General features: G+C 37.9%; 1 protein-coding gene across 9 annotated transcripts in view; it reads right to left on the bottom strand.

The window, feature by feature from the left end:
• OSBPL6 (oxysterol binding protein like 6) overlaps positions 1 to 16,110 on the bottom strand; it is a 239,523-nt gene that overhangs the window by 58,357 nt on the left and 165,056 nt on the right. For 2 of the 9 annotated variants that reach the window (XM_079132198.1, XM_079132200.1), the window contains one exon: positions 8,228 to 8,360. The exons of 4 other annotated variants lie outside the window; for them this stretch is intronic. In XM_079132198.1, coding sequence (XP_078988324.1) covers positions 8,262 to 8,360 — 99 coding nt within the window. In that variant the 3' untranslated portion in view covers positions 8,228 to 8,261. Of the gene's footprint in view, positions 1 to 8,227; positions 8,361 to 11,118; positions 13,098 to 13,527; positions 13,603 to 16,110 lie in introns of those variants that run through there. 3 more of the 9 variants (XM_079132196.1, XM_079132197.1, XM_079132199.1) reach the window with 3 other exon arrangements.

Here is a 16,110-nt window from a genome sequence, read left to right as displayed (position 1 = left end):
CAGTTCAATTGACAGTAATAGTTTTTTTCTTTCTCAGTAATGCACAAAATAATGATGTACCTAACAATTGATGGCATATTGATTTAATGAACTATAGTAATTCTAGCTGGAATAGATGGTCATATTTTGTTGCTTGCATTTATATGGACCCAATTCCCACTACATTCGGCATGAGCTGTGCACAAAATTCTGGGGCTAGAAATCAAACTAGTAATAGTGGTAGAGGGTAATATGCTGAAGACAGACTCAAGTAGCCTTGAATCTTTTATTATTATGGTAATCAGGAGTGCCAAGGTTGCCTTTGTCTTTATATACTATTTAATTTTGAGGTTCAGAGTACTACACAAATCAGAACATGACATTATAAATGAAATTATAAGGACAGATGCCATATAAAATGTCCTGCCCTACAAGTTTAAGTTCAACATTGATGCTTTCTCTTCAGTGTGAAAGTTAATTTAAGTTTTAACAGGGTAAAATAACAGAATTATGCATGTGTGTATACATATAGATCAGGGAAGTAATATTACTTTAGGAGAAGAAGTCATCTGGCTGTCCAGCCTGCCAAACTGTTACTTTTTCAAGGCAGGTAACAATTTATGCTGAGCATGTAGCGAAGAATGCTAATTGCATGTGTTTTATATGCTATATGCCTGCTAAAAAGATGATGGAATTTGCTAAATTGATATATGCACTTAAAAGTCTCATTGAAAAGCAGCATTTTAATAATTAGATATAATCAAATAGGACTTATAGCAAATAAAATATGTAAGCTTTAAAAATGTTAGGCTTTGGGCTGAGGTTGTGGCTCAGTGGTAGCACATTTGCCTAGCATGTGTGAGGCACTGGGTTCGATTCTTAGCACCGCATATAAATAAATTAATTACATAAAGGTCCATCAACAACTAGGAAAAATATTTTTAAAAATGTTAGGCTTTAAATTATTTTAACACCATCTCCTTCCTTTCCCCTCTGGGGGAGAGACCCGGTCATGAAGAAGATATCTGGGGGTTTAACTGATGACACTTGAATATGGACCAATGATTTATTAGGCTACCTAAAATCATACTAGAATATGAAGTTATACTAACATAAAATACATGCTAGGCATGCTCACACATGCTAGGCAAATGTGCTACCACTGAGCCACAACCCCAGCCCAAAGCCTAACATTTTTAAAGCTTATATATTTTATTTTATATAAGTCCTATTTGGAGAACAATTGTCTCGATGTATGAAAACTATTTAATATTTGTTCAAAAAAATTTCTTTTACTTTTTGGTGCTGGGGATAGAATCCAGAACCTTGTAGATGCTAGGTAAGTGCTCTACCACTGGGTAACACCCCAGTCTTATTTGTTCAAATCATAAGTGCTATACTAAAAGAGGAGCTGAAAGTAGAGCGGGCCAATCAGGATAGTTTGCACAGTTTGCTTCCCAACTTTCAACATCTCCATACCTGCTGGTCTTTGCCTCATGATACAATCATGCTATGACTGCCAAATTCCAGGGTTTACATTTAGTCCCCACATATTATTTCCTGCTAATTGGATATTAACTTTTTCCTTTTTGAGATCATCAAAGGTCTATCCTTTATATCCATGGTCATCATTTCTAAATTCCTTGGTTGCATCCCTGGGTTTTCCATCAAAAGAGCTCTTTCTTAAACTGTCCTTAAAATATTAACATCCTGTATAGCACCAGCAACCAGTACCATTGAACTCCTTTTATTGTGATTGAAACACAATGATCAACCTCAATAACTCACTGATACACTAGGATATCCATCTATCTGTCTGTTGATTTGTATAACCTGCTGGATGTCCCTCAGACATCTCTATCTCCACAAAAATCACTCATCCCACACCTGCAAATAATCAGTTCCTCTTGCATGATCTCTCTGGGGGTTGCAGGGATTGGGGGAAGAACTTTCATAGCCAGTTATTCAAATAAAAAGCCTGGACTTGTCTTGGCTCTATTTTCTGATCCCTTGCTGATGTTCAGCTGATCTGTAAACCAAGCTGATTATCCTCCTTGGTGTCTCTGAAATGGATCCCCTCCTTTATCAAGACTAGTACCTCCTTATTTCAGGAATATTACCATTGAGTATCACAAAACATTCTCAAAATTATCTTGAACACTATGTGCCTGCCAAGCTAGTTTTGCTTTAATTCTACCCAACCTCCATACCACACAAGACTAATCTTTCTAATATACAGAAATATGCAATATTCCAATTTCTTGGCATTGTCATTCACCAGTTAAATATTCTTAAGCACTCCCCATCGCTAAAAGGATAAACTTAAACTCCTTCATATAGCCCCAATGGGCTGATTCCTACTTATTTATAACTAGTAACTCTTAGAGTAACTTCCTTGTTAATTCCATTCTCCAGTCACCTTAGCTGTAGTTCTAACCATGGACAATGATTCACCAGAAAGCAGTGAAATGTTAGTAAACTTAAATGCCTAATCACAGGCTGTGGAGATTTCTAAATTAGAGTCCAGTGTCAGAGGTTATGGGAAAGATGGCCAGAGAGGAAAGGACTGGCCCAATTGGATGGTCTGGATGGACATAAGAAATATGAACAAAGTTCCTGGTAATACATAACTGCAATCACTGAATTATCTAATGAATAGGTGCAAGAGTGTTTATGACCCAAATTATTTTCACATCTTTTGATTTCTTTGGTTAAAAAAAGCCTAAATATAACAAACAAAAAACCCCAACAACCCCAGAAAAAACTATTGGGGCTCTGACTTTAGATACAAATATATATGCTTTCTCAAGAAAGGGAAATATTTTAGTCCAAAGGATGACAGTTGATACAATTTTGCTTGATTTTACTTTTATTGTGTTTAGCATCAGGTCCTTCCTTGTATGCTCAGGAAGTCAGATCTAGGACTCTGCTCTCAGCTCAGGGATCTCCCATTCTTTTAAACAAACAGAGTTCTGGAAATCTGCACCACCATACTCTGGTGGGAATGATACAGTGTGGTCCATTTAACCGTTTTCCTTGATAAATACTGCTGATCTCACTAATTAGAGCATGAGCCTCCTGGGAAACAGGCACATAGAGTGCCATATCTTGCACAATACCGAGTAAAGTCAGTTGAATGAACAAATAAATAACTTTTAAAATTTCTCTTCCTAGTTATTTCTAATTTCACCTGAAGTTCAAAAGCAAGCAATCATCAAGCAAGAGACAAATTTTCTTATTTATCTTTGTATAAGCTTGATTTACATCACTAAGTTTCCATCATTAACCCATCTGAAAGAAACACTGCAACATTTAGGGGGTCAAGAATATATTTTACATGTATTTCTATAGGGTGGAATTTGCATGTTTATTTGACCATAATTTGGAAGCTCAATTAATGTCAACTGAGTGTGTTCAACAGATAAATGGCATGAGAAGAGTCCAGGGAGAACATTTAAAGTATCCTATTCTTTCTTTCTTTGTTTTTTGTTGGTACTGGAGGTTGACCTGGGTGCTCCACAACTGAGCTATATTCCCAGTCCTTTTCATTTTTTATTTTGAGACAGGGCCTTGCTAAGTTGCCGGGGCTGGCCTCAAACTTCTGATCCTCCTGACTCAGACCCTGGAGTCTCTGTGATTACAGGCATGCACCCACCCACTCCCTGCTCTTTAAAGTGAAGCCCTCTGCAGCCTGGCAGTACAGGTGCACATGCTCCCAAGGCCCCTGGTTTAGCACCGGGAAGCAGCATATGCACCTCAGCCGACAGTGTTTCATGGTGAATGCTGGCATGTGGCCCAGGTAGCAGCACTCCATAACATGAAACAACACTGACTATATGCTGACAGTTAGGTACATAAACATGGTGATACAGTTTACATCTAAGTTAGGGACTGAGGGAAGATGTTCAAGCAGGATCTGATCCACATGGAGAACCACTTACCCAGGATTTGCTTGCTCCTTCACTCTGATCCAAGGCACCAGGAAGTGAACGATATTTTACATAAACACTGAGTTCTCACAAAAATCATACAAAACATTAAATTCTCAAAGGAATTAAATAAGTGCATTTATGGACTAACTGAAGAAAATATTTACTTCAAAGGAAGAACTCGGTAAGGCATAAGCACAGCTTTAAAAGGATTTGTGTCAGAATCTCAACTTTGATATACACAGAGATTTGGTCAGTTTTAACAAGAGCAACTAAATAATACATATCGAATATAAAAGTCTAGCTTCGGGAGCATATCTCAGATTGGAAGAAAATTCCTAAAGCGAAAATTAGAAAAGAAAAACAAAAATGGATTCATAGTAACTGGCAATTTTCAACAGATTAAAAATCTAAGTGGGAAAAATATTAGGGGTGAAAGCTCTAGTAGATTCTCTTTTTAAACACTGGACTTGATGTATTCTAGAACATACTTTAGATGTGCAAATCAAGTATAAATGTCTGGTGCTTTTTTTTTTTTTTAAAACCGGGGCTATTGTAGAAATGAACTTAGGTATTAAGTATTTCAGTTAGACAAAATAATGAGTATATGTATGCAAGCAATTTGGTTTATTTTCACTCTTACCATTGACATTTTGGGGAAGAAAAATATAAAATTCAATACTGACATTGCAAACGATTTCAAGGGAATGTGTCATTGCTAGGATTGACAGCCTCCACCCGATCTTTTGCCTGACAGGGTTGGGACTGTGTCATGCACATGAAAACAAACACTCTCATTTAACCTGAGACAGTGACTGTCGGAGCCGGGCCATCTGCGTGCTGTGGCCTTTATTGTGATCCTGCTCAGAAACCATCTGCTTCAGCTTCTCTTTCTCGATAGCTATGCTATTAAATGCAGACTTCAAAAGAGAATGCACTGGATGGGGAGAAATGTGAGAAGCAAATATTAAACATATTCAGAAAAAATATACAAAAATGATAACTTCTCAGAACTTTTAACTCATACATGCTACAGTTTAATTAAAAATCAGCCTTAAAAAATGGAATTTATCAGAATATCTATACTCAAAACAAGCAATGGTCAACTGTAATGAATTAGAGTGAAAATTTTAGGATTTCATATCAGACAAACCAACAAAGATTTGGAAATAGCATACAAAATATCAAAATCCATTCTGAATATCAATATTTAGAAATTAATTTATCATGCCCAGAAGGAACAGAGAATATGTTTTGCTTATCATGTTCGATTATATTCCGAGCAGTTTTGTGTAGCATAAAGGTGTCATGCAAATCATTTAGAGTTATTCAAAATTATTTCCCCAAAGCATACAACCTCAAAAAAAGAGCATTTTATGAGTCATGTCAATATAAAACAGACACGCTGATCTAGAAGTTCTGGCTAGTTTCCTTGGAAGTAGGAAATGATTTTGGCTTTAAGAAACAGCACTTGGATTGCTTTCTCAGCCAGGAAATGTCTTGATGTCAAAAAGTATTTTGATTTAAAAGCAACAATAAAAAACAACCACCTCTCCCCCCATTTCCTGCCATACCTGACAACTTATATTGGTGAAATCTGAGACAGTCTTTCATTTTGAACTACAAAATGTTGAATTTTCTAACTTCAACATTACTGTTTTCTACAGTAATATTTACTATAATATGCAGCTTTTCAAAAATAGGTATTTTGAAATTTGAGACAGATTATTTTTAAAAGGAAGTGGAACATTTTTAGCACAAAATACAGCCACTAAATCAAAGGCGGAAATGGCAGGATCCCAAGGGATTCACATCTATTGATTTATGTGTTACATTCTGTCATCCATTTAAAGGTAATAAACTTGATAGCTGAATGCCAATTAACCCTGCTGTAACTCTAAAAGCAGACTCTATACCAGTTTTAAAACTCTTAATGCTTTCCAAAGAGTTCGCCACAACAGTCATGGTAAGCCCCTCCCCTTTTCTTCTAGCATAGAGATGTGTATGTCCGTCGAAAAGAAAACATGTCATTTCAACAGAGACTTTAAAAGTCTGTTGAACTTGGATTTCCTGAAAGCTTCAGGATTGCAACCAAACACACAAAGCTTTTGGGGGCAGTCTTCAATTAACCCATCTCCCTTTAGGAGTTCTGCTATTTTCACATGCTCGACTAGACTCACACATTTGCTGTCCTCATTCTCTCTGATGCCACCCTGTCCTGGAAGTAAAGTCACTGGGCTTGAATCTATGTTGTTATATGAACAAAATAATTATTGCTTTACTCTAAACAACATCATTAGCATCCAGTTAATAATGCAATAAAAATGCATTTATTAGGAGTAAAAAAGGCAGGTGAGAGAGTTGGCCTTACAGAATCTCAACTGACAAATCACAGAAAAGAAGATTAAGCCACATAAGTGGGGAGGAGGGGTAAGGGAAGAATGGAGGAACGATGGATTGCGTAGAGGGAAACGAGGGGTGGGAAGCGGGCAGCTGGAAAGAAAGATAATGGAATGCAAACATCATTACCCCATGTACATGTATGATTATACAAGCGTGTCACTTACTTCGTGTACAACCACAGAAATGAAAATTGTACCCCGTCAAGTACAGTGACAAAAAAAAAAACCCAACAGACAAACAAAAAGAGATTAGAGCCACATTTTGGGATTATGGCAGTAAAGAAATATCTATATGTTATCTGATTATCTCTCAAATACCTGATATCTGAAATTTGAAGCGTATTGTAGTATGGAAGATTAACTTTGGAAGCCAAGGTTCTTGTTAAACACCAGGGAACATCGTCTCTGATGTCCGATGTCTTCAAGTTCAGCATTTCCTCAGGACACCTTTAGGGTGTACCCCTTTTTCCCCCGCTTGGGCCACCAGGCTTTTGAGTATTAAGGGGCAGAGAGATGCTCCATTTAACTTATATTTTCAAGAATATTTTATAACTTAACCATCAGCAGCCCCAGGGGAAATACATGACTAGTTCACAATTGTTAGTGACTAAAAACAATGTGTATCTCTCATGAGATTTTAAAAGACAGTGCTGGAGAAGGTAACATCTTAAGAGTCAAAATACGAACTTCACCAGGCTGGAAGATACGTGCCACAGCAGTAAGGGGAGAGTTAATCTGGGAACCAGTGTTCCTTTTGCTAAACACAAGACCTGCATGCTATTATTCTGCTTCTTAGTTGTTACACTTTATTTTCTGTAGCTGATGATAATGATTTGACTTATATAATAAGCCATATTTATACATACACACACAGATATATGTATGTGTATATATATTTGTTTCTTTTTTTTTTTGGTATTAGGAATTGACCCAGGACCACTTAACCACTGAGTCATTCTCCAGCCCTTTTTATGTTTTGAGATAGGGTCTCGCTAAGTGCTGAGGCTGGTTTAAAACTTGTGATCCTCCTGCCTCAGCCTCCCCAGTTGCTGGGATTACGTAGACACCACCATGCCTGGCTTCATAATTTAATTAGGGAAAAAAAAAAAAAGAGAGAGACTCAAAGGTGTGGTCAATTTCTTATACCCTCAAATCTGAATTGGCCTGTGATGCTTTGATCAGTAGTGATCAGTGGAAGTGACACAGTGCCACTTCTAGAGCTTGGCCTTGAAGAGGACCACAGCTTCTACTGTCAATCTCTTCGAACCCCTAACGTCCATGAATTAGAAGAAGGGCATGGTTGTGGGCAGCCTTCCCAATGTGCTGCCTACATGCCAGTCACATGAAGAAAATGACTTGCGGTTTTTCAGTCCAGACCAGTCTGTGGCTGAACACCACCAAGTGAGCCTAGTCCAATGACACATGGCACCCAAGCTGAGCCCTACCTCAATTCCTGGACCCCAAATCATAAAATATAATAATGAATAATAAAAGAGAAATGCATCAATAAACAAGAAAGACTCACATCAGATCTATTCTTTCCTTGCTAAGGATAACAGATAAACATCTTAAAAGATAGCTGAGAGACATTGAAAATAAAAAGGTGTTGAGTAGCAGCATTCTGCTGGCCTGCTTAGAGGTCCCTTTGCCTTTCTTCCTCTCACCACCCCAATGACACCTTATTCTGTCAAAACTGAAACCTGTGATGTTTGTTCTCTCAACAGGCAGGCAGCACAGCCTGCTGCCTTCTGTGTAAATAACGCCACCCACCATATAAAACCATTCTGTCATTATCACTAGACAAAAACAAAAAAAATAAATCTTTTATCAAACAACTTTCATCAAAGGAGAGACTTTCTTTAAAGGGCACATTATTTTATTGTTACCTTCTGTGCAATTAGACAAAATTCTTCTTGCAGCTTTGTATAATCTGTTTGAACTTTCCAGAGGGTCAGTGAGGTGGCTGGGGGAGTCTGAAATTCATATCTGCACAAAGGTTGGGGTTGGAGGAATGCAAGCGAACTGGTGACATGGTGGCACTGAAAGGAACCTGAAAAGGGGAAGATACAAATTATTAAAGAGTAACGGTGCACTGTTCCACCTGCTCCTACAGAGAGAAGCTCCCCCTGGTCTTAAAATAATAGATTCTTCTCTGATGACACACTCAGAGACACTCAGTACTCATTTATTTTACAGGGTAGTTGCGTTGGGAAGCGGGAGTCTTGTTTCCCAGAGTTAATTTAGAACTGTCATGGGCTCACCGGTTTTTCATTCACTGTTTCAGAGAGAGAGAGAGATGACTACAGAATGAGAGCAAGAAGAGGCACACCTCAGATAAGCTTCAACTCAGAACCCACACTGGTACCTAAAATATAGCTGGCAGAAAACTGTAACCTGAACTGAGTACGAGGGTTTCTCACTCCTCTCTGAGCTGGGAGTAAAAACTACTAAATATATAAAAATGCGAGAGATGTGTAAAGGAAGATTCATTTGCTCCATAGCCCTTAGACAACATGCAAATCAAGTTTTGTAGAAAATACAATAATGGCTTAAAGACACTCAATTATTTTTGAAATGGATTTATTAAAATGTATATTAGTAAATAGAATTTTCATAAATCACTGTGGTTTACCTTTGTATGTTACATATAATTATGTTATATATATATATATATGAACATGGCTTTTGAACAGACCTATCTTAAAAAGCAATATGTAGAAAAAGTCATATTACTATAGATTTTTCTAAAAGGTTACGGTGCTTACCTGCCCAGGTTTGATCTGGACTGGGCTTGAGACAGGTAGAGTCAAAGCACCTTTCCTCCCCCCCCCTTCAAGAAGATGCTTCCTGAGCATCACAAATGCTGTGGGCCAATCATTCTTGAAAATACCAATTTCTCTTGCAGTCATATAACAAGTAACTTCTAGCTAAATCTACTGCATAGAAGTTCATTCAGTTGTCCTCAGGAACCATACTCTAGACTCTACCACAAGCTGACTTGTATAGAATTGAAAGGATGATTCCTACTCCCTTACAGGAAATATACCAGGGGAGGAAGAGAAACCAGTACTTTCTATGATGTGCATATTATTTTCAGAAACATTTCTTTGTAAATTTTTTTATTTTTTGATTTAACTTCTTAAAGATTTGGTGAGCTAGACAGGGCAGGGGAAGAGGGCACACTCTCTCTCTGAGAGATACAGGACAGATGGAGGAGGCATAGAGAACCAAAAAACCAGACAGAGGGCCCCTCTGAGGTAACTCTGCCTTGAAAGGGAGTTACTTGTCTCAAAAGATATTCAAGGCTTACCAGGGAAGGAAGTGAACATGAAGCTCTCCCTCTAAATTCAGCCAAGGTAAGCATGTCAACATACATGGTCCAAAGCATTCGGTACCTGGAGTTATCAAAGTCACTCTACCTCATCCCTCATGGGAACCCTGGCTACACTGAGCTGGGAGATATCAACAGCTTGTTCATCTTATCAGGCACGAAACTTCTGCCTGTTCCAGATTTGAAACAGAGAAGTGGCAAAGAAACCATTTGAGAAATAGTGTAACGGGGTTCAAAAATTTACTGAAATCCTGCCTAGGTTACTTTTATAAGAATACTGGGGTCCCTTGGGGATACCTATGAAGGTATGGACTTATGTGCAAGAATGTCTAGAGACAGATAAAGGAAATCTAACTGTGGTGACGCTGATCGAGAAAGAGTACTCTACTCATATCCCTATAGCATGACACACAGAATCCATGGCAAGATTAGTGGAGATTAGGAGGTCAAGGGAAGAGACTGTGGGTTGAAGACATGGGTGAACTAAGAAGTTTTCAGACTTATGGATACAGCTTCCTGATACAAGGAACTAGAATACTAAGGTAAAAGAATGTGGGTGTTGTTAATAAGGGGTGCATGTGTTGAATATCACAGAAGAGGCTTTATATGCACTCAAAAGCCCTCCATACTCCAAGGACCCACCAGGCTTGGGAGTCCCTTCTGAGTGGGTGGAGAGGGTGTCAGGCAAGCAGGGGAGAGTGTATGGGGGGGCATTACATAGTGAAATCCAGCATCCAGTAAGGACCCCCACTTGTCCCTGAGATAATGGCCTTTCATATGTTGGAATCAGATGCTGAGAACAAATACATAAGTTACAAATTTATATTTTGGACATAATGGAAGTTTAAATAGGCTCTTATAACAGTAAAAAGTGGTTTTGGATATTACCCAAGGGAAAAGGAACGTAGAATGCTCCATTCAAACTGCAATCAGATGGTTCCCTGGGAAATTGAAAACTAATTTCTATATACTTCTTACTGAAAATGTTTAATATATTGATACCATTTTTGTTAAAAGAAGTGTGTTGAATGGGTCATTTTAATTGAGGAATTCATGAAATGAAATAGAGAATACAAATTGAGTTGTATTAATCTAAATGCATATCTCTTCACTCGGGGGGACAAACTTATTTATTCAGGTTTTTACTCATCAATTTGAGAATTTCAGGATTCAAAAATTTAAATGGTAGATTATTCTCTGTCAGTGATGGCTAGAATGGGAGTTGCCAACTGCTCGCCATGTGTATGCAATGTTGTATTTGGGTCTTTCTATCCTGCCCTGGAAGGAGATTCCTTTAAGTCCTACAATTCTGGAGTATTTTGTTACAAATAACTGCAGTTTGGATTGGGGCTACTAGAAGTTGCTCTTAATACCTTTCTGTGAAGAAGTCAAAGAATGGTACTGCTACCCTGGAGTTTAGCAACAGTCAACATGAAAGAGCATTTGCCAGATTGATTCCCAGCACCACCAAAAGAAAAAAAAAAAAAAAAAAAAGTGCATGTAGAAGTCTAAAGTAGACACTAAGCAGATCCTAAGGTTACAGGACTTATAGAGTCGGTATAAAAACACCCTGTTTTTGTTATTCTGCATTATGGGTACTGGGATCCTTTAGGGGACTGCTTTGAGACCCTCAGTGATTTTTCACGGGGAGAAGCCAGTGTGTCTGTTTCTAACCTGTTCTGTGGGATCCGGCTGATGTTGTGAGTTGGCCATTCTGGGTACAGTGCTAAAGGTCAACAAGAATAAATTCTGGAAACGTCTCCTTGGATACCCTTTTCTTTGGCACAGTCTCAGTTGCCTGACACCTTGAGTGGGAGAGGAAAGTAAGTGATAGGAATAGTTTGGAGAGGTTCTGGGTGAAAGACACCTATCGGGAGAGGAATGGATCAAAATGTGTGGGATAACTTCGGTGCTGGGAAGAGACAGGACCAGGCAGATCAGAGCACTAAGAGAAATAGGGGGGCTGAGTCATCAGTGCAGGTCGCTGGGACCAGGGAGAGGGGCTAGGGGTCCTGCTAAGTGTTTCTCTTTAAATATGGCATCCAAGTCACAGTTTCTAGAGCATTTAACATAGATGTTCCCCCATGTAATTCCTGAAAATGTTATTAACTTGCCAGTAACTTTCTTATTGGACATACCTAGGTTATTTTTATGACTTCTGGGACCATCCCTACATTGGAATGTGGACCTTAAGGCTCTCTTCTTTGAAAAGATTTTTCTCTTCTAGATTTAATTAACAAATATAACCTATTCTATTCAAATAGGCGGTAATTCCAGTTTTATTATTATTCACTCTACGTATCTGCAATTTAAAAAAATGAACACAGGAAAGACACAATCACTTCCCTGTGTATCATCCCAGAAGGACATTATTTAAGAAAACAGTATTTTCACAAAAAGGCTGACTTTTCCTCCCCATACTATGATGTTCTCTCTCTCTAATAATCACTTGGATTTCTTAATTTTGTAAATGAAAAATTACACTTAAGAATTATTTGATTACATATATATCTATTGTCAGAATTTGAATACATATATAACATATTCATTGACTATGAAAGTAATTGCAATAATTCACTTGTTCCAGTGTTCTCAAGACTGTGAATTTAAGAGTCAGTTCCCTAATAAAATCCAAGTCAGTGGTTGTTTTAATAATCAAAAGCAATTCTGTACCTCAAACAATGCAGCCCTGCACCTAGAGTCAACTACCAATCATAAAGTAGAAAGCCAATAATCCTCACACCAGTAGCTACTCTCCTACAGTGCAACCAAAATCTTTTCATAGTTTTCAGCAAATCTGGTCTTAAAATATATCTCACCCTTAGTAAGAGCAAGACTGTTCTTAATTCAGGAAATATGTTATAGTCAAAAACTAATATCCATGATTATCAGTTCATTAAATTATATTTTTAAAAGTTCCCAGCATTTCATAATTCAGCAAATTTATGATTCACTTTCATTCAGAAAAGCATCCTTTTGGTTTTGTTTTGTTTTGAGACAGAGTCTCACTGTGTTGCCCAGGCTGGCCTCCAATTCCTAGGCTCAAGCCATACTCCAGCCTCAACTTCCATCTTTGCTGGGACTACAGGAATGAGGTATGGCATCTCATTTAGCAAAGGGTTCTTCTGTTTAGATATTCTATTCTACGTTCTGTATGAATATTCACCAGTCTTTGCCTTAACTAACTCAATATGTCCTCTACTTCCTTTATATCCATTTCATTTACTTTTAGAAAAAAATAAAACAAAAACAACCTTTGGCTATGGATTAAACACACCATCTGTTTTTGTTTTTGTTTTTTTCATTTCTACACTGTATTTTCATGTCAGTACTTTCCCCAGAAAACAATTTTCCCTTCCTAAGTGCAATTTGGGTAGCCATTTAGAGATCACATCAAAATTCACCTTTCCGTACCCTCTCATTTCTTTCTCACATCCTTTTCAAATAGTCACATTGCTACAAAAAAAAAGCACAATTTATGTCTGTAGTAACATGACTTTTCTTAGAAAAACAGAGATCAGTTAGCAAAGGTTCTCATATCAGTATGACAAAAGAAAAGGAAACAAAACCAAAAGCAGTATCATTAAGGAAAACCCCCCACCACAGGGCACTATACTCAGTTTGGCAAACTTGAGTTCAAATCATTTCTTACACTGACAGGAGAAGTAAAAGAACTGGATTCTGTAATATTTCTCCTTGCAAAAATGAACACCCGTGTCTGACTCCTGGCATGCAAAGACAGCCAGAGAACTCGTGAAAGCTATGCTGACACGAGTGGGCTCCGGTGGGGGCCATCGCACACAGGTGGCACTGTCAGAACAGGAGGTTACCCTTGCACAGTTTCTCATTCTTATTAAACTTCCACTCAAGATTGAAATCCACTCACTGTTGTAGCCACTGCTGCTGCTAGCCTCTGCCGGCGCCGAGTTGTGCTGAACTGGCCCTTCGCGGGTGGCCCTTCCTGACAGTGAATGGGAGAAGAGAAGGGGGTAAAAACACAGGATGGAGGGTTGGGGAGGGGAAGGTCAGGGCACAGGGGGGATGAAAGATAATCAGACAAGGGAGATGGAGAATTTTAACTGAAGCTGAGTTTTCTTTAAAAACAAAACAAAACAAAAATCTTAGCACTGAAAAGAGCTCAAAAGGGCATTCATGCCATAAGAGATGTTCATTATTCTCATTGCAGGTCACCAAAGGGTTAAGTCTACTTGCTGAATATAACCCCTACCTCAAAAGGAGATGGTGGGTTATACATTGATGCATAGCCTGTGATTTTAAAGTAAAATAAACTTATTTTATTTTGTCTTATTTTATTCATGTGATATCATGTTATATGAAGTCAAAAGGCATTCAATAAATGGTAATAAAGAAAAAATAAGTTCATAAAAAACACATTAAAGAATGTGCAGAGGCTAACATGAATAGATTGTAAGGGGGTCAGGAATATTTTTTTCTTGCTGAGAGAAAAAAAAAAATAGGGAAGGGGTCCTAGGATTCATCACCTCCACTTAATCCCCTACCATAAGGCTTGCTTGCTGGGACTCAACATAAGGAGGAGCACTGAGGTCTTCAAGTTGAATAATTTTCCAAGGAGGAAGCCAGTCTCCAAAGGATAGGGAAATTTTTAAAAATCTCAAGTTTCTCCAAACTTAAAAATTAGCTTTGAGAAACTGGAAGCATAAGTTTCATTTAGTGATGTGTACCTACACAGGAACAAGTAGAAGAATTATTTCATTTTTTTCCCCTCCTTCTGGTGGATGGGATTAAGGGATAATTATATTTCCTGCTAACCACTCAACTCTACCTTTATATCACAGGCCCTGAGTCTTCAAGGTTGTCAGCAATAATTTTATTTTCAGTTAACTGAGGTGTACTTTCTTAGTGTAACCTCATAGTTTAGGTTGAAAAAAGGGCAAGACTGCTTTTGTATGTTAAGAGAGAAAAAAAAATATTTTCAATTCTTATATTTCTGATTTTTAAAAAATTTTCCAAGTTACATTCATAATTCTCTTTCCATCTTCACAAATTTTGTATACACATATGTAAGTTACACATATAGATACAAAATTGGTTTTCCATGAAAATTTTTCTATTCATAATACCTTTTAAATGTGGTAAAGGAAGAACTTATTTTTACCCTAGATATAGTTTGAGTACATATGAGATCTAAGATAGCTCCGTGTAAATAAGAGATCTACCACTATGTATTTCCTGTTAATTGTTCATCACCTCCAACATCAAGGCATCTAATACTTAATTCATGCTACTGACAATACAGGAAACCTAGCACCTCTTTCTTCTATGGCACAATTTAAAAATCATTCCCTTCTTGTCCTCCTCTACTTCATTAAAAACATAGCCAAACTGTTTCTGCATAATGATATTCAGATTTTCATTAGAAATAAAAGATTTGAAATTTGGAAGACAGGAAGTCCATTTTTTTTAAAGGTCATCCACCACAGAACATTCTAAGACAAGTGTTGAATTCACAAGTTACACAATGAATTCCCAAGGTAAACTACTCCATGGCATGTAGAAGAAGTTTGGCCATAAAGGTCTAGAATTTAGCCTTTGCATTTGAGTTAAGAGCACAGTCGCAACCACCAAAAATAAGCAATCACACACATAGTATAACACGTTCTTCATTTTCACTTCCTCGGGTCACCTTTTTAAATCTATTTTATATTTCAAAATGATGACTACTATAGAATGCTGAATGCAAAGTCCAGTGACACCACACCAGTAAAAACAACAGCACTTGGCAGTCTGGGTTCCTTCACAACAGCCGATGGTTTAGATGCAAACAACGGAGGGAATGGAAATGGGCTGTCACAACCTGAGAGTCACTCAAGTTGGCCACAACAATAATCATCAGGGGAAGAGGGATGATGAACTCACAACAAATACTTGGCATCATTAGATGGAACTTCCACAGTCAAAATCCATTTAAATTTGGATGGGGTGGAACTGGGTATTAGGGTGGGGAGAAAGTGGTAGGTATGTTCAATCCACTAGAAGAAAGTAAATGCCATGTCTTTCTGTGGGCAGAAATACTGCTGAGTAATGGCCAGTCACTGCTGGGTCCCCAGGAGGTGTGCATGTTGACGAACATTGAGTAACTCCCAGTCACAGAAAACGAGCATCCTGAGGGCTCTTGGAAGACCCATGGCTTGGACAAGCAGAAAAGGTCCAGGAGGTACCAAATTCTTCAGCGTTTCAGTCTACAAAAACTTCTGTTGAAGAACAAGTAGGGGAGTTTGGAAGTGATTAATAGCTTACTGCCACCTGAAGTCTATTTGTTTCTACTTAAAGTAGAACTGTGCTCTCCCGTTTTAAAGGAAAAAGTTTTCTTTGAATGTGGGGATAAGAGTCTATCAACTTCCCCTCAGACATATCTAAACAAAAATTACAAGGGTCATGTTGTTTCTGTTTGGCAGAACAAAAACGAAGCAAGACAACATGAGTAAAA

This window comes from Sciurus vulgaris, assembly GCF_902686455.1.
Source record: "Sciurus vulgaris genome assembly, chromosome: 3".
Taxonomy (NCBI): domain Eukaryota; kingdom Metazoa; phylum Chordata; class Mammalia; order Rodentia; family Sciuridae; genus Sciurus; species Sciurus vulgaris.
This window is presented reverse-complemented; position numbering and strand designations above follow the sequence as displayed.